At 44.0% G+C, this 19,395-nt stretch overlaps 1 protein-coding gene across 11 annotated transcripts in view; it reads right to left on the bottom strand.

Moving 5' to 3' along the window:
* BRSK2 (BR serine/threonine kinase 2) overlaps positions 1–19,395 on the bottom strand; it is a 315,571-nt gene that overhangs the window by 77,809 nt on the left and 218,367 nt on the right. For all 11 annotated transcript variants that reach the window (XM_009674422.2, XM_009674423.2, XM_009674414.2 and 8 more), the window contains exons 4-5: positions 16,113–16,253; positions 5,796–5,912 (exon numbers count right to left, since the gene is read on the bottom strand). In XM_009674422.2, coding sequence (XP_009672717.1) covers positions 5,796–5,912; positions 16,113–16,253 — 258 coding nt within the window. The remainder of the gene's footprint in view (positions 1–5,795; positions 5,913–16,112; positions 16,254–19,395) is intronic.

The raw sequence follows: 19,395 nt of genomic DNA, 5'->3' as shown, positions 1-19,395 counted from the left end.
ACATAGATTGCAATGTTAAGTGTTCAAAAGTTAGGAAATGCTAAAAGGAAGCTTGAACAGGTTATACTTTCCTCTGAGGGTAAGCCAGGGTGGGCAGTGGATGTGTTGCAGTCCATAATGCCTTTCTTTTATTTATGGCAGAAGTTGGAAAGTCTATAGTAAAATAAGGGAAATTCAGTGTCATGAAGCACAATCCTGTGGTAAAAGCTGCTGAATGACACACCGGATAATCAAAGTCTATCTCCGCCTCTGCTACAGAATCCCTCTGTAAAAATGAACAGGTACCTTAAACTGAGCCATTCACAGATAATCACGACTTGCAGGTTCCTCACTTTTCAAAATCACAATGTGATACATCTGAGGTTTGATTTACAGTATTTATAAGCACTTAGACCAGCAGCTGCAGTCAGTAGGCACTCTGCTTTCAAAATAAAGGACTATTATCAAATACTAAGTATTCTGAAGTATCAGGCCCCAGAGTTTCAAACTGGGCACTCAAAACTGGCTGATCATTTTGACTTTCATTTCTGAGAATCAGATGTCCTCATATAAATGGAGATAACAAGACTAACATCACAGAGTTGATATGAAAACAATGTAATTAGTATTTGTAAACCTAAGACACTACGATGAAAATCCTACCTAGAATTCACAGCAAGGCTTGAATGTGGCGAGCAGAAATTATGAATGGGTCTACACAATGAATGATGAGGATAAATCAAACATTAGATAGCTACTCACTCAAAAAAACACCATCCAAACACCCCATGAGGCAAAGATTTGGAGAAAAAAAGCTGTACAAGCTTGTAATTAATGACTGTATTCTAATGTGTACAAGCAGTTTGGGGCCAAGCTAATATTATATTGGCAACCTTAAAAGTAGCACATCTTACACAAATTTCCAGTGTTTGACTTTGCAAACTTAAAGCTCTTTTAATAGTCTTTGGGATGTATTATAGGTGAGACTGGTGTTAATATTTATTACTAAGGTTTCCCTTTGCAATCCTCGTTTTAAGCTGCTTATGACTTACCACCAGTTTTCCTTGCTGCCTCAGACAGTTTCATGCTTGTGTGTGAATGACTGTTGCACATGAGCATATGAACCCTTTGACCAAAACATTTCCACTATTTAAGTCTAATTTACATTAAATGTGTTTTTCCCATAAAAAAGGAAAATTTCTAGCACCCTCAAAGGTGAAGAGAAGACTCGAATATTTGTTCGCATTCTCTGCAAAAATTTACTCAAGCATAGCTTCTGGAAAAGTGCAGTTTGTATCTACTAGTATAAACTCTCTAGAGCAGCAGGATAAAAATTCTACTTGCACTGGTCATACTTCACCAAGGAACTTTTTTCCTGAAACTGATACTGTGAGCTGCTCTGGCTGGCGTTATCACAAGGTACCAAACATTAAAACAAAGAACCCCCAACTGAGTGCAAAAATAAGAGGAACTAGAACTAGGATTGAGAGCAACGGCCTAGGACAACCAAGAAGCAGAAACTAGAGCTGGAACCTATTGAAAAAGAGAAAATGATCTGGGACTTAGGGCCCAATATGGAGCAAAGATGACTGGGAGGTCAGCAAAGGAGAGTGAAAATCAGGGAAAGAGACAGGAGCAGTGTGCTCGGAATGGAAACTCTTGGTGAGGTGGGTTAAGACATACTAATTCTGCCATTTCTCAACTTTGAGAGTATAATTTGCAAACCTACCGATATCTGGATATAGGATACTTACATAGGTTTTAAATATATGCACGTTTATCTACACAAGTGTATAAAGAGGAAGGAAATACACACAGCATCATGTAATAGATTTATTCAAATCAGAAATGGTTCTAGGAAACCGGGGTGTGTGGCAACCAAACATCGCTAACCTGATTTACCTCCTCATCACAAGCGTGGCAAAACACCAAATACAGATGTACAGGCATCAGGAGATAGGTGGTCTCTGCTAGCTCCTCTAACAAACGCACAGTGCCCTGGCTGTTATAAATGCCTTGAACTGAAAAAGAACCAATAATCAATCCTAACGAGAACATGTGCTTTTTTGATAGATCCGGGCAGTCTACGGGTCTGCAAAGTGTTGCTAGGAATTGCCTAGCGGGCGAGCTGTGGGCAGAGGAATTGGCTGCAGGGGTTTGAAGTTGCGGTTTTCTCTTCCTCCGTTATACCCCTGGCTTTCTTCTCAATAAAATTACAGGCCATAATCATCCCTGTTCTTCCCACACGCACCAGCTTTCTGGATCAGGCCAGGGATTCCCTATGGAGACACTGATATGGGGGAACTGCCGCATACAGGAAGGTTAATTGTGGGCCTGTCAGCAGTGGTGTCAGTCTCTGTACTGACTGCCTCTACAGGGATTGGGTCTGGCATGGGGGCGAGCTACATTTACATGTCAGCTTTGCCTCAGCTCGTGTTTGTTTGGGATAGAGAGATCTGGAGGCAGGCAGCACAGAGACTATCACCACTGATGAGTTCCCAATCACCAGACAGCCTACAACAATCTCCTTCCACAAGGGACTCAAGTGTTTCGACGCTCAGATGAGTGAAATGGAGAGAAGCGAGGAGATGGTGAAAATGTATTTTGCCACATTTCCAGGACACAATAGGGAACAACAGGGAATTAGGAAAAAGCATCATAAACGCCCAATAACTGTAGCTCAACAGTATCCCCTTTCAACTCTTCACTTTACCATGAGACCTCTTAGTTCAAGACAGGGGAACAAGGTCCAGGGAATCTTCCAACCCTTCCTACTTTCCAAGACTCCTATAGGACTGACTGCAATTTATGTTCAGAGTGACTTAGGCAGTGCAATTACTTGTTAAAATGGAAGAGAGAAGCACGGAAAGATAATGTGCCTTGTCCAAGGCCACCCTGAACGCCTTTAGCGAAGACAGAAATCAAGCTCAGATCTCCTGGGTCCCAGTCCAGAGATTTAACCCTAAGACACTCATTCCTCTTGCCAAGTGACAAGCCAGGATGGATTGGACAAATCTCATCTTTCTAGAACATTGCCAGACAGCATGCTGGGAGGAATGGCTATGAAAAGCGATGGGGGAGTGTCCCAGCACGTCTGAACTGAAGAGATCTGAAGAGATCTGAACTAATAGAAGCAGCATCCTACCGTGCTCTCACTTCAGGCATTGTCAGTTGTTTGCTCACAGACCTTGCCTGCTCCTGGAGGGATGCAAAGACTTGCTGTCCAACCTTGGCACTTCAAGGACCATCCCTCCAGAAGACTCCCTTGCTGTGTTTCCAGTAATGGGGATTTATTGCAACCAAGGCCTGACTTGCAGTCTGTCAATGACAAATTATGTCAATGAAACAGCAAGTCCATCCCTAACGCTTCTCCGTGTTCTCCAACAAACATGGCTAGACCGAGCTTTTATCATCTCCTCCTGGTAGCTAGCCATCAGTGCTGCAGAAAACTGTGCTGATCTAATGAGTAGCACCCACCAAACACTAACTCTGAGGTATGCAATACTGCTATTTCAGGCTACATAAATATCTTCTTGAGGTCACTCAAGACTCTGTGGTGACCTAAAGCCTATCCAAACTTTGGACTATACTTAGCAGTTCTCTTTGGATGGAAAAGCATTTTTGACTGCGCTCTAACTGCTCTGCTGTACTGACAGAAAGTTAGTTGCATCACATTGCTAAACCCCATCCGATCCTCCCACTCTGACTGACAGAAATACCTGGAGACTCCTCGCATGACTGTCAATGGAAACGTTACAGTTTCATCTCATTATCAGTGTTCACGGCACAGATAAAACCATTCTGGAAATTAACTTCTGGGTGCATGGAGGAACATCTCATTAAAGCTCAGTATCTCAGCCATGATTCAATCTGTTTTGTTCCTTTTCATGCTAGCTGAAAGCCCCAACTACAAGGGAAGGTAAAACCGTTGCTTTGAAAAGCTCTGAGGTTGGTTACTGTGTGCTCCAGGGGAAGGGGAGTCAGAACTTGATTGCCTTCCTTTGTGAAGTGTGTCATATTGTTACACACTCCTTCCTTCCTTCCTCCCTTCACCCCCCAAACCAGATACATCACAAGGCACCAGTATCAGCCATGCTGGGCTCCATGCCAGGAGAATTAATGAAGTGGTGTAATAGCTCACATGGAGGCCTAGTGATTGGCACCATACTTAAAATGCATCTGCAAGGCAGGAGATCACAGTGCTGCTGCCGTGTTCTGTTTATTACAGGCACGTCCCTTCCGTGCCATTGACTTCTTTATTAGCGCGTTTTGATGCTGCAGTGTGCGGGCCGGCTCTGCTTGAACCACGGAGGTTTGAATTCCAGCACTGCTTAAGGACAGGTAGGCTCCCTTTGAGACTCTAGACCTAGATGACAGAGTCCTCTGCTAACAAGAATTGTAACCCCACTGAGAGGTCCCCTAGGAGTTTGAAGGAACCTCCAGGGCAATACGAGATTGGGTTCTTTCTTATTTTTTGTTGGTTTTTTTATCAGGGAAGGAAAGGAGATTTTCTTTAAAGCGTATAGAGACTTTATAATAACTGCAGCGAAGACCTCATTTCCCAGTGGAGAGAGGAGGTTTGAAAGAGGCTGTGACAATGTGCAGACTCATAGCTTCTTCCTTCTCGTCTGTGCTGCTAAGAGTTCAAATCTTGACTTAGCACAGAGACGGAAAGGAACTGGTGGGCCTTAGCGTATTCATCAACCAGCATGTGATCACATCATGAACTTCAAACAATTTTTCAATCCCTTATTCAAGACTTGGAAAATGGAAAAGGTACAGCTCAGGACTAAGAGGCAGTGGCTGGGCTGCACGGGGAACCAGGATGGCTCCATGTCTACCCTGAGCTAACTTGGCGCTGGGTACAGACTGGAAAAACATCGACTGCAACAGACTGAGGCTGGCCCCATCAGATTCCCACTACCCAGGGCCAAGAAGCATAGGTCTGCAGGGAAGGAGGTGCAAATGTGCCGGCACCGGCTGTAATTCCAGGCTCTTGAGTTCACTGTTACAACCATTCAGGTACAGTTAAAAGCTGGGTAGCGGTCAGCAGCAGCCACCCCTGCCAGCCACCCTGGCCACAGCAGGCCCCCCCACCTGGCTGCGCGGGGCACCATAGCATAGCAGTGCTGCTGGCATGCACTGCCGGCTGTGCCCCAGCACCCAGGCTTTGCACAGCTGTGGCATTGCAGGCTCCCCCAGAAAGTCCTAGGAAGATCTCGTTGGCAACTGAATTAAGCCAGAAATGTTGCTAGACCACCCCTGCAATATTTCTCCAAGCATTCTCCTAGGTATCTGCGTTCATGCCCTGCTTCTAACTGCCAAAGACCCTGCTGCCTCCCTGCCGATCCTGCACGTGAGCCAGCAGCCAAGCAGCATGGAGCGGTAACAGAGATGCAAGCAGGCAGTCTGAACACAACATGCAAATTCAAGTCCCAATTCCTTACGTTCTTTTTTCTTCCTCCACTCATTAATATTTTTAAAGCCTCTTCTTAAAATACCACCACTCCCGCTTTCACTTTCTAAATAACATACAGCCAGTGAAAGCTAACACAAGCCAACGTTTGCAGATGAATCCAGGCTTGAATGCTTTCATTTCTATATCCATGTGTGACAATGTCAGAGGCCTGCTTTTCGGTGTTAGGCTCTTATAAAAACCTTTTAGCTATCTTATGCACTATATATTAATTTATTACTTTACTGGGAAGTGATGGTGCATGGCGTAAGTCTACAGGCCTCCATCAAAACCCCTACTGTAGACAACTGTTGTGTTTGGAATCCATCATTGATTTCTGCAATAATTCTAGGACACTCACCCGCAACTGGTTTCTAACAAGCTGTCCCCAACCTGCAGTGACGCCATCCCAAAGTCTGCTATCCGGATGTTGTTCTTTTCATCCAACAGAAGGTTTTCTGGTTTTAAGTCCCTGTGGCTGTAAAGGAAGGATGGAAGGATTAAAATGTGAGTTAAATTATCCAGGGCATCTTTCCCACTCCAAGATTTGTTCTTTATCCAGCATAGTGCCCAACCTTTTATATTTTAATTGACTTCATTTTTCTTCCTGTCCCAGACAGGAGAATACACATATCCAAGATCCAATCTTTGCAATACTTAAACCATCTCCCAAACGTCCATTCCTGATGCATGTGAGGCTTGAGCTTGCAGTGCCCTAATAAGGAAATGAACAGCTTCATCTCAATGATCTCAACACAAGTTGAGGGAGAGACCATGGCAACTGGGCAGGAGAATTTCATCTTGGATTTAGGGCTGATATACTCTATTATACGACAGTTCCTTAAGGTAGGAGTGAACACCATCAATATATGCTGTCAACAACCGGAAACAAAATGACTGCTATCCAGAGGCAAAAAACATACTTGGTGTAAGCACTACCCCATAAAATCCCTATTAAGTGTTGCTTAAATAGACATATGGCTTTCAAATTATTTCAGGCAATCAGCAATTAGGGATGGAGAAATCCCTTGAATCCAACACTGCCTGTAACTGAGGGGGTCAACAGTGTCCTTTCCTTCCTTTCAGGCAAAGCTTGACTCTTCCTATTTGGCAACGTGGAAAGAGCCAGGCAGTTGCTACCTGCAGGATGGCAACTTCTGCTTTAAATCAAAAGTACCGCACATTGTCCAATTTATTAACTTGCACTATGCACTGCCAAGACCACTGTGCACCTGCCTCTCCTCCTCTGAGCTCAGGTGCTTTTATACAACTGCTACCTTTCGATTTTTTTTTCCAGAGACAAAAATCTCATTCAAAATTTGGGATTATTTTGCTTTTTTTGCTATTTATTTCTAACTCTTCAGGAATCAAAAGGATGAGGAACCAATTTGAACTAGGTAGACTGAAAAAGAAGCTCATCTATTGCTTCTGCTTATGAGCAGGCAAAATGTGTCTTTGATGCCTTGCTGATGAAAGGTCCAAATCCAAGAGCTTAAATCTTTTTCCAGACACAACCACCAGTTTGAGTAACCAGTCAGAACAGAAGACTGTGGGAAACTGCTGGCTGATGACATGTGTGAGTGTTAGACAAACAACAGTCATTTGCAACAGTGATTCACTCAAAACAGTTACCCTGACTAGAAACTAAAATCAGTAAAAGACCAATAACCTAGTCCTATTATCCTAATAACCTAGTCCACTGACTAGAATTCAGCCTTATGCCATTTTCTCTTTCACTTTATAAGATGTAAACGTAGCACTCCTCACATACACAAGCGTAACTCTACCTTTACGTCCCTGTAGAGGTGGCCATTCTCTGCCCTCCCACAGAAATATAAGAATCATGACAATGTCTTGGAAATTATCCCCTCGGATCTGAACAGAAGTCTGGAATGATTAAATACAGACAACTTCTAAATAATGTAGGCTAACTTTACGTAAAACCAAAGCATGCTGTAGCAAGACGCTTGGGGAATGTAAACAGATATTTCTAACTGAGACTTCCAGCAAAAGAGCACACATTCAAAACAGATACAGGTCATTTACCTTACCACTGGGTCCTATGACTCCTTCTCCCTTCCTTTTTTAAAGAGTATAAAATATGATCTTCATTTTTGTATAAACATGATGAATCCTGCATGTTAAAGCTGTCATGTGTCTTGTTAACCAAGGGCAAATGATCCAGTAGCTATTTGAGCAGTATGATTCAGTATTGTGAATATTTTTATCTGAGAAAGCAAATGGTGCTTTATAAAATCTATCCTTCTCATAGCAATCAAAGTTTTGATGTAACTGGAGACAGAAGACTTATCTGCCATGAAATAAAAACCAAGACAGTCATACCTGTTTGACAAAAACGTCAAACGAGACGAGCGACAAGCAAATGTTCCAAAGGCAGTGAATGAACAGTTAAGGGTCAAGAAAAAAGAACTCCTGAACGCCATTACCAAGGACAGCGGCCCCTGACAAATGCTAGATTGTCAACATCTGCCAAATCCGAACAAGTCCCAGCCCCAGAGTGAAATGGAGTGAAAAGCCACAGTCCTAAGACAAGCCAGGGAAGCTGGACACTAATGAGGCAGTAGTGCAAAATTTAATCTTTCCTCCAGCTGCCATCCTGGACAGTTCTCATCTTACAACCGGTTTTGTTTACTAGGTGCTGGGAAGACTTAATCCAACTGGGGAGATGCATTCAAGTTCTCCTGCCTGAGGACTAGGACACAGTAGCAAGCAACAGTTCCCTGTAAAGCAAGCAGTGCTTGCTTGATACTGGGTAACGAGAAACTCCCCCAAAGCTTCAGCTGAACGCATATCCTTCTGCTGCAGCTGGTTTTTCAGTGGCTGTGGTCGTTTTTCAGTTTCAGTGACTGCTCCTGGCCAATTGCTAACCAGATATCTGGTGCAGAAGCTGAGGGTGCTGCTGATTGTGCCTGTTACCTTGTTCTTGAAGAGGAGCACAGGCTGAAATCATACATGTTCGTTCCATAGCAGGCATATTGCTGACGTGTGCCTTTTACACCCAGAAAGATTAGAACTTGTAGAAGAGAGCTAGCTTATTGGAACAGCTGTTCAAAACGGCTGGATTTGAACTGCAGGAACCCTTCTCCTCCGTGGTGGTGGCCCTTCCCTTTGCCCGTTCAGCCTGTGGCCTGTTAGCTGGTAAAGTCAGGAAGGAAGCCAACTAATGTCAGGGGTACAGACTGTTTCTTTAGGAACTGTGCCAACGTTAATACCTCACTTCAAAATTGCCACTAAAGATCCTGCTGTTTGATTTTAGCTGAGAGATCCAGTGATCGAGGCACAGCATGACCTAAACACAGGAAGTCCAAAAGTGTTTCTCCAACATAGATGCCTGTTTGTTACAAAACATTTCAGGAAAATGGTGCAGCAAAAGGAAATGCAAAAATGCTGCCCTTCCATGCCTCGAAGTCACTGACCTTTGCAGACCTGCCACAGGCCCTGGCTTGAGAAGTATATGTACCCTGAACCAGCCACCCTCCCAGCCTGCTGAGAGACAGTGAAAGAACAGGGGTGACACTACTGAAAATGGGTACAGTATTCACCAAGGAAGGAAGCCTCTTTCTCCCTATGCTATCCTGTCTTCCCATCAGGTGGAATCTAAAACACGAACATTTTTAGGCTTGGGTTTAAGGGACGGTCAAGTGGAAAGATGAGGTTCCTATAAAGTGGCAAATAATTTTGTCAGTGTATTTTACTGGAGGGCCATAGTGAGAGAGACAGGAAAGGATGTGGCTACTGGTGCAGAGTAGGCTTCAATCTCGCTGCACTGTGGGATGCCTTCCCATGAATTATCCACCTGCATCTATCTACCCGGGCTGATACCAGTCTGTACGCAGAGGTCCAGACAGTATTTTGAAAGCCTGAAGTTGGGACCTGCGGGACTGGGACAGTATGTGTGAAAGGAATTATGGAACAGCAACAGACCTCAGAGGGTTCCCTCCCACTGCCTCTACAGACACTCACCAAAATAATACCAAGGAACATCATCAGCTTCACCCCAGCCCATTCAGCAGAGAGGAGGCAGTGAGGACTCTCTCAAAAAGCTATACATTCATTGCTGACTTGAATTGGGCCCTAAAATAAAAGAACTACCATAGGTGAGTTTTGCATCTTTCTTTCCCTTCCCCATCCCTCTTTCCATACAGGTCCTAGGGACCAGATACGGATGGTTAGCACAGGAATTTCATGGAAGCCGTGAGTATTTTTCTGTAGTGTGGCGGCAACTGCAGACCCCACTCAGAGATCAGGGTGCCAGTGCGACCAAGCCGTGCTTGCACATTTAACCAAAAAACAGTTCTCTGCCCCAGGTGAAAATTTTTGTCTAGCTAGGACATTGCTCTGCTATTCCATCTTAGGAGCCCTTTGTATTTGCGGAAGCAGCAACTTCGGGACAGAACTGAGGCCAGGAGCCTGGACCAGAAGAGCAGAACTCACATAATTGCCACTGGGAATGAGACTTTCTCTCTGCATTCGCATTTCCCATCTTCACAATGCTAGCTTTTCAAACGCCAGAAGGAAGGGAGAGGAACATATGGGAATAGGGAAGGCTTGTTATAATTTACCTAAGAGCCCAGCAGCCCGGACAGCCTCACACATTCATATTTGAAAAGAATTCTCTCGTGCCAGAATGAAACAAAACAAAACAAAACAAAAATCCCACTGTATGTGGTAATTACTTGGCATTAATGGAACATTGCAGAGTAAATGCATTTAATTTGGTCCCATTCCAGCTGATCTCTCCAGCTCTCCATGTCTTATATGACCGCATCAACTCCTTTCTCTGCAGGTGAGCAGAGGACTCGTTACCCTTTCATTGTTCTAAAGGCTCTAACGCTGTAGGGGCTTTACCACATGGCTGAAAAATCAGAATAGAAGAAAGCAGCTTCTTTAGTGACAAACAGGGCAAACTTTCCTATTGAGCCCTGCATATGCTGAGAAGGAATTTGAGAGAGAAACGCAGCACAGCACTGCAGAAGAAAGTCTGCATATCCCTGATCCAGGGTGGCAAGAGACTGCCCAGAGCTCCTCAACCAAGACAACGGCGTAAGAAGTTGGCCCCATGAACCTGCGTAGAGAAGCCATTCGAAAGGAGTGGGAGAGCGGGAGTGAAAGGGAGCCATTAAGCAAGATGTGCCAGGGAAAGCACATGCTCTCAGACACTCTGCAACATCCCTTTCTTAAAAGACTCTACAATTCCCTTGTAGCATATGAGAGAGAGAGAGAGAGAGAGAGAGAGAGGCGCAGAGGTAGACTTAGGATATTGGATTCAAAGAAGCTATGTCACCTGGTACAAGATGATGAACTAATCCATTATTTTAAAGTGATTTTTGAGCTGAAACATTTATATCAGTTTCTATGACAACACGTTGTAGGTCACGGATTTCTAACACAAGAAACCTCCTAATTGGAGTAGTTACAGGTCATTTGTAATAATCAAATTGTTGGCTACTTTGCAAATGCTTTTCTTACTGACCCCTAACTCCCAGCAGGGCCAGACCACAGAATAATTTTCTGCAGTATGTCTCTTAAAAGTGCTCAGCACAAGCTTGATGTGACACAAATAATTTATCAGTAATGATTAATAGTACAAGAAGCAATATTTTTAATTTTTATAAGCAGAAAGTCTTTCATCTCATTTTTCGCTTGCTTCTGGAAATGAGATGTGAATGTGCAACTTATATCTATCTACAGAAGAATCTTTGTTTAGAGTCATGGTTGCTATGCTCACATTTAGCAAGCTTTCACAGAATTCTGCAGAACAAGTAAATATAGTGGTGGCTAGAAAAAAGGACATCTTCTATAAACACATCAAGAGTCCTGAAGAAGGGCTTGGATGCCTAAAACATTGCTCTTCTGCAATTATTTCTGCTGTTCTATTAAAATATATTGCCCCTCCCCATAAACCTCACCTCAAAACCCTATTTTTATATATTTCAAAGCCAAAATAGACTGTCAGATCTGATCACCGCTATTGCACTTGCCAAAGAATGTCACCTGGTTATGCCTACAACAAGAATTTCCCATTTTTTGCATCTCCAGTGGATCATATATCTAAAAAAAATTTTTTTTTAAATACATGCCCTCTGACTTAAGCGGAGCTGGTTATTTTGCCTTTGGCACTGCAGCTGCTGTACTTGATCCTCCAATTTGCTGTACAAGTGAAACCTGAAAATTCTTGACTTTTTAGAGTGAATCTCAATCATAAATCTGAAATTCCCAGATTTAGGCAATTATTGGGGAATCTCAGCTTTCATTAGGGAGAAAAGGTATCTTGCTAACTCATACTGTTCTGAAAGCAAATCCGAAAGCCTAAAGACTGAAGGACCACAATGCAAAGCAAAAGAAAACAGCCTTATTAAATTCCACAATTTCTAGACCTATTGCACATTTGGAGGCTTTCAGTTATGATTTCAATGTGTCCAGCTGCTGCAATCTTAGGTATTTGATAGACTATCCTGGCAGAACAGTGTAACATACTTCTTACAAATGAAGCAAGGCAAAGCAAGAGTCACTAGAAGGGTGACACAGGTCACCCTTCCGACAGAACAGGTTTCTCAGGACACTTGGCACTCTTTGGCTTTCTCTGTTTCTTGCGGATATCCCAGATTTCTCCCTACGAGCGTGCTTCCTTTATTGACAGCGTTCTGCAGCTCCAGCCTGCAGTAATCTCACTAGAGATTTTGGTGCTTCCACTGTGAAATCTTGAAGCATTATCTTATAAATAGCCTTTTTCCTCCCTGCACTGATGGGAAGAACACAAGGCAAACTCAAACAAAGCTCTTCTTCATTGCCGTAACCCCTCCAAGTCGCCCCCCCCCCGTGCACATACAGACAGACTTCAGCAGGAGCGTTGCGCGTACTTGAGCAGGCACAGCCCCAGGCAATGAAAGGAGAAAAGGCCCTCATAATTGTCATTTATCAATATTCATAAAGAACCTGCCTTAACCCCTCTCGTGCATGCTCAGGAAAAAAAAAAAACCCACCAAAAACAAAATGAAACCAACCAAAATAAAAATAAAATGAAATAATAATCTGGCTGCTCATTACCGCAGGGGATTTCCTCTCAGTGTCACCACCGCCCTGTGCAGTAATTGGCATTATCTGTTATCTCTGAAGCCGTAATAAGGTTTGCCACGGGGCACTTTCTCTAATCATATTTTTATTTGTCAGCTCGTGCGATGCAGACACCAAACGTGAGGCTTGACCAAAGCGAAAGCCCCAGCTGCACAAAACAGGAGCGCGGCCAATGACGGCCGGGGCTGGTGATGTCAGCTGCAGCCAAGGAGGCGGTGGCGGTGGCGGCGTGGGATGGCGCGCGGCTCCCGCCTCCCCCTGCGGCACCCCCCCCCACCCCGCCAACCCAGGAAAGCCAGGATTTGCGACCTAGCCCGCCACACGCTCCTACGTTGTTTTGCACAGTAAATAGAGCTGGCGCTGAGGGAGCTGCAAGCTCGCCCACCGCAACGATGCAGGAGAGTCGTAAGCGGCTATCGATTTGGGGCAGCCAGCTGAGACATCCCGAAGGCCCTGGATTTAAGAGAGTCGACCCCTAGCGCTCGCTGAGCGGCAGCTTAGTGGGGAGGGGAAAAAAAAAAAAAAAATCATTAGCTACGTCCAAACGACATTTCCCAGGCTAGTAAGGTGTTACCCCCGGGTCCCCAGAGGCGCTTGTGAGCGCGTCTGCCCCGCGCGCTGCAGCGTGGCGCAGAGAGCGCGGCGCTCGCACGCAGGAAGAGCCGCAGCCAGCAGCGGTAACGCTGCGTCACTCAGCCGGCCGCTCTGCGCAGCGCCAAGGCAGCGCAGACACGCGGCTTTCGGGGTGCCGGGCGATAATTCTGCACAGCGCTGCCTGCTCGCACCCTGCTTGCCTGCAGGTCTGCAGCACGCCACGGCGCTACGCTGCCCAGCAGAGTCCTTAGAGGGACTGCAAGGGGCTACACAGGAGCTTCTCCCCATGGCCAACCTTATCCCAAAATCCACCAGTGACTGCACCTGGCGGTGAGGTGCCTCTACCCTTCCTCCACCCTTTCCATTAAATATAATAGAAAGAACAGAAAGCTCCTGCTCTTTTAAGCTCCAAACACACACACGCAAGCTCCAAGTCCATTTTGCATGCTTGTCTGAAAACGCCTCCGCAGATACAGGTCACCTCTGCGCACGGCAGCGGCAGAAGCCTTTTACTGCTGGGACCACTGGGGAACCCTTTTCGATTCTCTGATCCAGGAATCCTGCGGCATTGATACATTTTGAGCAGTGAAAGCCGAATGTGATAACGTACCGCTGTAAAAATAAGTCACGGGTATTTCTCAGTGTTTGGAGAGGTGACAGAAGAAGATGGGACGCTGATGTGGGGCTGGGGACACCAGGCTATCAATCTCTTCTGCCAGGGGGTTAGAGGCACCCACATTTAGTCATTAACCAAAGCAGAAGCCTTCATTTTTCAGCGTGGTCATAACTGGATAACCTAGCTGATGAGATGATTTGTCATTTCACTGCCCCACGACAGGACAAGGTCAGGCTTCACTGCTTAGGAAAGCACATTAACTTCTTTAGTCACATACACACGCACAGACATACATATATGCAGGCTTCGATTTTAAGAAAAGGATGTAATGACGACTTCAGAATATAACGCAGATTCTAATATCATCCTAGGGACCACACAGGTCTCCGAGTGACCTGGAGGAAGGGAGAGCTCATGATTTACTGCTCGCTTGTTCAGCACTAGATGCTGGTAGAGTGGGAGTTGGCAAGGAGACAGAGGAGTCACTTCTAAACAAGACTGCCCATAATCCAATATGTTTAACAGTGGAAAATGGATTCCTCAAGAGATGTGTGCGCTCTGCCTTGGAAATCCCACATTTCCTTAAACCTGCCTAAGTACTTATCTGTCTGACAGCTTCACCATGATCCTCACTCAGTTTATGAAAGTCTGGACCATCAAGAGGTATCCACCCCAAGCACAAAGGACTAGTGCATATGTGCATACACATACTTCCATAGATACTTCTGTCACAAGGGAGATTCATTTGTCTTTGGAACATTGATTTGAAAGAGTAAATAATATCTCTTCAGTTTTACTTAAATATTTTTGAGCCTTCTTAGATAAATGCTAAGCCAAGTACGGAACAGAAACATCTATGTACACAATCAGATCTAGCAGCAGTTACGCTGTCCAGTGTACACAAAGAATTACAGCTCTACAACCTACCAAGGATTATGCCAAGGAATGCCATTTAGCAGAGAGTTCTGAAAAATCAAGTACATTGAGAAGACCATGATCCCTCAAATCAGTTATTCAGCATGGAGGAGAACCGTGGAATTCAGAGAATAAAATTTGTCAAGGTATCTGTGAACAGAGAAAACTTAGCTCCTCTAGCCAGGGCACGCAGCCTGCGCTCAACTCCCGTGAGAATTCCTTTGACTATTAACAACTTCCCTGTAGTAGGCTTTGGCCTCAGGATTTCCTCATCCCCAAATCCACCTTCTTTGAACTGTCCATTCCCCTAGCAGTATGCTCTCCTTAATATATCTTCAAGAAAGGCTCTTATTCCCCTTTCCATTTATCAGAAATATGCTCGCTTTTAAATTAATACATCCTGTTGGAAAGAGTCAGCAATGCAAAGGGAGTGGGACAAGACGAGCAAGTTAAATATGTAGGTATCCATTTTGCTGCGGCCATTTATGTTACAGACATCTGATTTGGGAGTTTTCAGCACAACACCAGGGGGAATGGAAAATCACTGTACGTTTACCGAGAAGTAACCACACAGTGATTATGCAAATCCTTCTACTCCAGTGGCCCTCGGCCTACTGGAGAAGGGGGATCGGTGGCTGTCTCTGGCTACCGAGCAACAGCCGTGCAGACATTATGTAAATAGTCCCTCTCAGCCAGTCTAACTGTGAGGAGCTGCATTATTGAGAAATAAGCAGGCAGCTATGGGTCAGCAGCTGTACAGAAACTCTGTGCTCAGCTTGATTGCAACAACTTAATTTCAGTATAATTTAAATTACCTGAACTTGTTGAAGATGAAGGAGAAACTGGTCCAATTTAAAACACCACCTAAAAGTGCAGGTTAAACCACGCTTGATGGTTAAATCATCTGATGGAGTTAGTAAGTATCAACAGCAGTCTGATCAAGGAAATTATTCCCTACTGGAAAGGAAATTAAAGGCAAGAGTGACTCAAATGCCCAGAAGGGACTCAGTCAAGGTTGCCAGAAGCCAGCACGTTTCCAAAACTGAAGGAAGCCATGAAATGACTTTGCTGTAGTGGTAATTGTCCCAAGGTCCTTTAAGGACTCATTTTGATACAGCATATATAATTCTCAGTTATTGGCAAGTGCCCCCAAGAATGATGGAAATTAAACTGCTTTTCCCTTGTGGCTTTCGTTTTCCTGGTTAAAGCATTCCTTGTGAACGAATCCTCTTCCAATATGAAACAATAGACAAACCTCTCCACGTAAAGTCTATCTGTGACTGGCGTGCAGTCTCACAGACAGGCAAGAATTAAAAAATACATCAGCTCTTTATACAATCCTTTTAGACCTTTACAACATTAGTTACTTAACAGTAAGTAAAAGTGCAAAGATATTAGATCCCACTGTTATGTGCTTTTATGTCACAGGTAATTCCTATTGAAAATGACTGTACTCACCATATTGAATGACTATGGCAGAAGTCTAAAGCAGAGATGATTTGTCGGAAGAACTTCCTGGCTTCTTTTGGTGTTAATCTTCCCTTTTTTACAAGGTAGTCGAAGAGCTCCCCACCTGACACATGTTCTAGCACCAAATACCTAGAAAATAACAAAGGCAGGATTTTGTAAGCACGCTATCACGCCAACTCCCTTATGCGCACACACACACACACACGTATATATAAACAAACCTCTTTTTACACATGGCCAAGGAGAATACTTCCAGAAAGAAAAGTGGAAGAGAATCAGAACTTAAAATTAGGAGTGATTAATATTTTAGACAGGGATTCTGCAAACTTCAGACATGCCAATGATTTAAAGCAAAGGGATGGATAAGTGAGAGAGAATCTGGGAACCAAAAATGACTGAAAAGACCAGAAGGGGAGGAAGAGAAAAAATCAGGTCTAAGCTTTCACGGCAGCTCTAAAAGCTACTGTAGAGCAAGACTGCATAGTAGGGAGCCTCAGGTCCCTTAACTAAGCTGACAGTCGCTTTATAAAACAGCTCTGGCAAAGCTGCGCTCACATAGTGTTCTGACTTGGACACCTGAGAACCAGACAGATAGCAACACACTAGAGGGAATTCAGAAAAAAAAAAGCTAAACAGTTTAAATTATGATAAAAGATCAAAAGAACTACATGTGTGCAGCCTACGTAAGGGCTTCAGCTCTTGCTGCTGAAGAGCAGCGACTTGCTGGAGCAGCCGCCCCCCAACTCCCAGGTGAAGAACGTGGCACTGGGTGAATAAACGCAGCAAACGGGGCCTTAAGAGCGAGGCATGAAAACCCAGTCTTCACATAGCACTTTTAGAAGTCAGAGAAGAGTAAAATCTTCTGAAAGGAAAGGGCTAGCCACAGAAGGGCCATCTTGTTGCTGTAAGCAGGGGTAATGGGAAGTAGCCAAGCAGAAGGGTCTAAATCTCTGGAAACATGGCCTAAGAGTGGGCATAGAAAGTTACCCCAGGGAAGCAGCAGGGACGCCGTCAAGTGAACCATTTAAAAATAAACCAGCTATAATATAGGATAAGCAATAGACTTCTACTGGCAATAGGATTGTTTGAAAACCTCCAAGGACTTTTTCCATCTCTGTTATGATTCTCTGCTCCACTGTCACCTTGCTTGTTTGCCTAGAATATAATATCCTAACAGAGAAAGAGTAAACCAAGCGCTAAGATTTATTGGTCAGGATCTGAAAGAGCAAGCATAAACAACAAATGAGTATTTTCTACTGAAAAGTCACTTTTTTTCCTTTGGCACTATGGTTTATTGGCTTTTATGCCCATAAACGCCGTAACAGAGGCAGAAACCCCTGCTCCTCCCTTGCTGACTAACTCCGATGAAATGTGTTCCAGAGCTGCGTGGCAAGGAACGGGATCTCAAAGGTGGTTTCTGTAAAGCAACATCAAAAAGGTGAATAGAGCTCTCAAAGCAGTTTATCTGAGATACACCACTAGAAAACTTGCAAACAAGATTTAGAGATCTTTCCAAATTTTGAGCATGCTTCTCTGTCCCTTCCTCCCCACAGACAGTGCAACAGACAGGACAGGACTGTGTGATCCACATCTCGCAATGCTTTGCTTTATAGTAAGTTGGTTTTATTACTGGTATTATTAATCCAACTATTCAAATTTGAGAAGGCAGTGAAAATAATTAATCCAGGATAGACTACTGTCTTTTCTGTACCTCAAGCAGCATAATTTGGGAGGAAATTTCTAAATTTGAAATGGAAAGAGGAAAATAGTCTTATAAATTTGGGGGTTTCATTAATCCTGTTTTTAAAGATTCCAGAATATGGACTCATAGAAGGAGTAAAAATTTTTCTGAGGAAAGTAAAATTGACTTAATGATAATGGCCTTAGCCTTCAAATTGCAAGAGTGGGACTTGAGGTCCTACTTCAACAGCAGCTTCCAGTGTGACTTCTGTGTGTCTGTTCCCAGCCAGTAAAAGGAAAACAGCATTTTCCTACCCGACAGAAATGCAGCAGAAAATGCACCAAGAGACAGACATTAGCACTGTCTTGACAGCTAAGTAAGTATGACAAAAGCATAGAAAATTGGACAACATGTTGAAATTCAAAACTTCAGGGAAAACAATATTTTTCTGAAATTTTTATCAAAATATAAACAATTTAAAAACACGGTAAATTTGTCAGTATTTTCCCCCCACTGAAATGAGGAAAAAAGAAAAAAATCTTGACTCAGAAATCGCATTTAGAATATATGGATTACCTTCTCTCCAGGAGGAGATAGGGAGCTGCCAGCCCATCTACTAACTATAGGTTGGTAATCTGGAGATCACCATTTACCTGCCTCACATTTTCTGAGCAAGATTATTGATAGCAGATTAGATAGGCTCAGAAAAAAAATGATGTGCAGTAGCCATGGGCACTGGAGTGTCTAGGTTTTCAAGTCCCAATCCTAACTTTCCAAACCTTGGCTAAAGGACACTCCGATAAGTGCGTTTGCTATTTAATTCATTCTCCCTCTCGTACTAAAGACAGATCTGGTTTAATCTCCCATATGGCAGACCCAAACCTGGCGCAGAATCAATCCCAAAATTCTCCTTGACGGCTTTCTCTCACCGTGCCCAGCAGAAGCTGGATATAGCAGTGCATCTTGCCCCCTAAATTCAAATTGATAGCTGTTTTTTTTTCACCCCCCCAGAAGGTATCTTATGAGGATGATTGTAGTTACAGGCATACAGAACACCCTCTACACTGGCTTCAAATGCACAGTTTGGGAAAATTACAGACCCAGCATTTCTGTCACCCACAGCAGGAACTGCAAAGCAATTTATTTTCATCAACTTCATCTTATTAAAAACACTCAACAAAAATGCACTGACATGTCGCATGAAAAATAAAACAAATTGAAAGACAGGGAACATTTACAAGGTTATTCATTTTTGCTTGCCACCCAGAAGCAGCAGACATAATAATGGAAATGAACAGGGGAGAACATCTGAAAAAGATTTGTGCCTGTGACAAGTCAGGGGATGCAGAGAAGCACAGCAGCGATGTATTCGGATCTGACAAAGCCCCTAGCGTGACAGGAGCGAGAAGGGCGGCAAGCGCATTCCCCAGTGGTCAACTGCAAAGAATAAACGCTGCAGGGATCACGCCAGAAGTCCTGCGCGGTTTTGTCGCATCCAGAGTTTGTGAGCTCCGATTTGCAGCTGGTCACCCGCCAACCTTATTCCCTCCAGTGTGACTGGGGTTTTTTTTAGGATAGCCCCCAACGAGG

The sequence above is a fragment of the Struthio camelus genome, chromosome 5 (assembly GCF_040807025.1).
Source record: "Struthio camelus isolate bStrCam1 chromosome 5, bStrCam1.hap1, whole genome shotgun sequence".
Taxonomy (NCBI): Eukaryota; Metazoa; Chordata; class Aves; order Struthioniformes; family Struthionidae; genus Struthio; species Struthio camelus.
The sequence above is the reverse complement of the archived record's forward strand: the minus strand, read 5'-3'. Positions and strand labels throughout refer to the sequence as shown.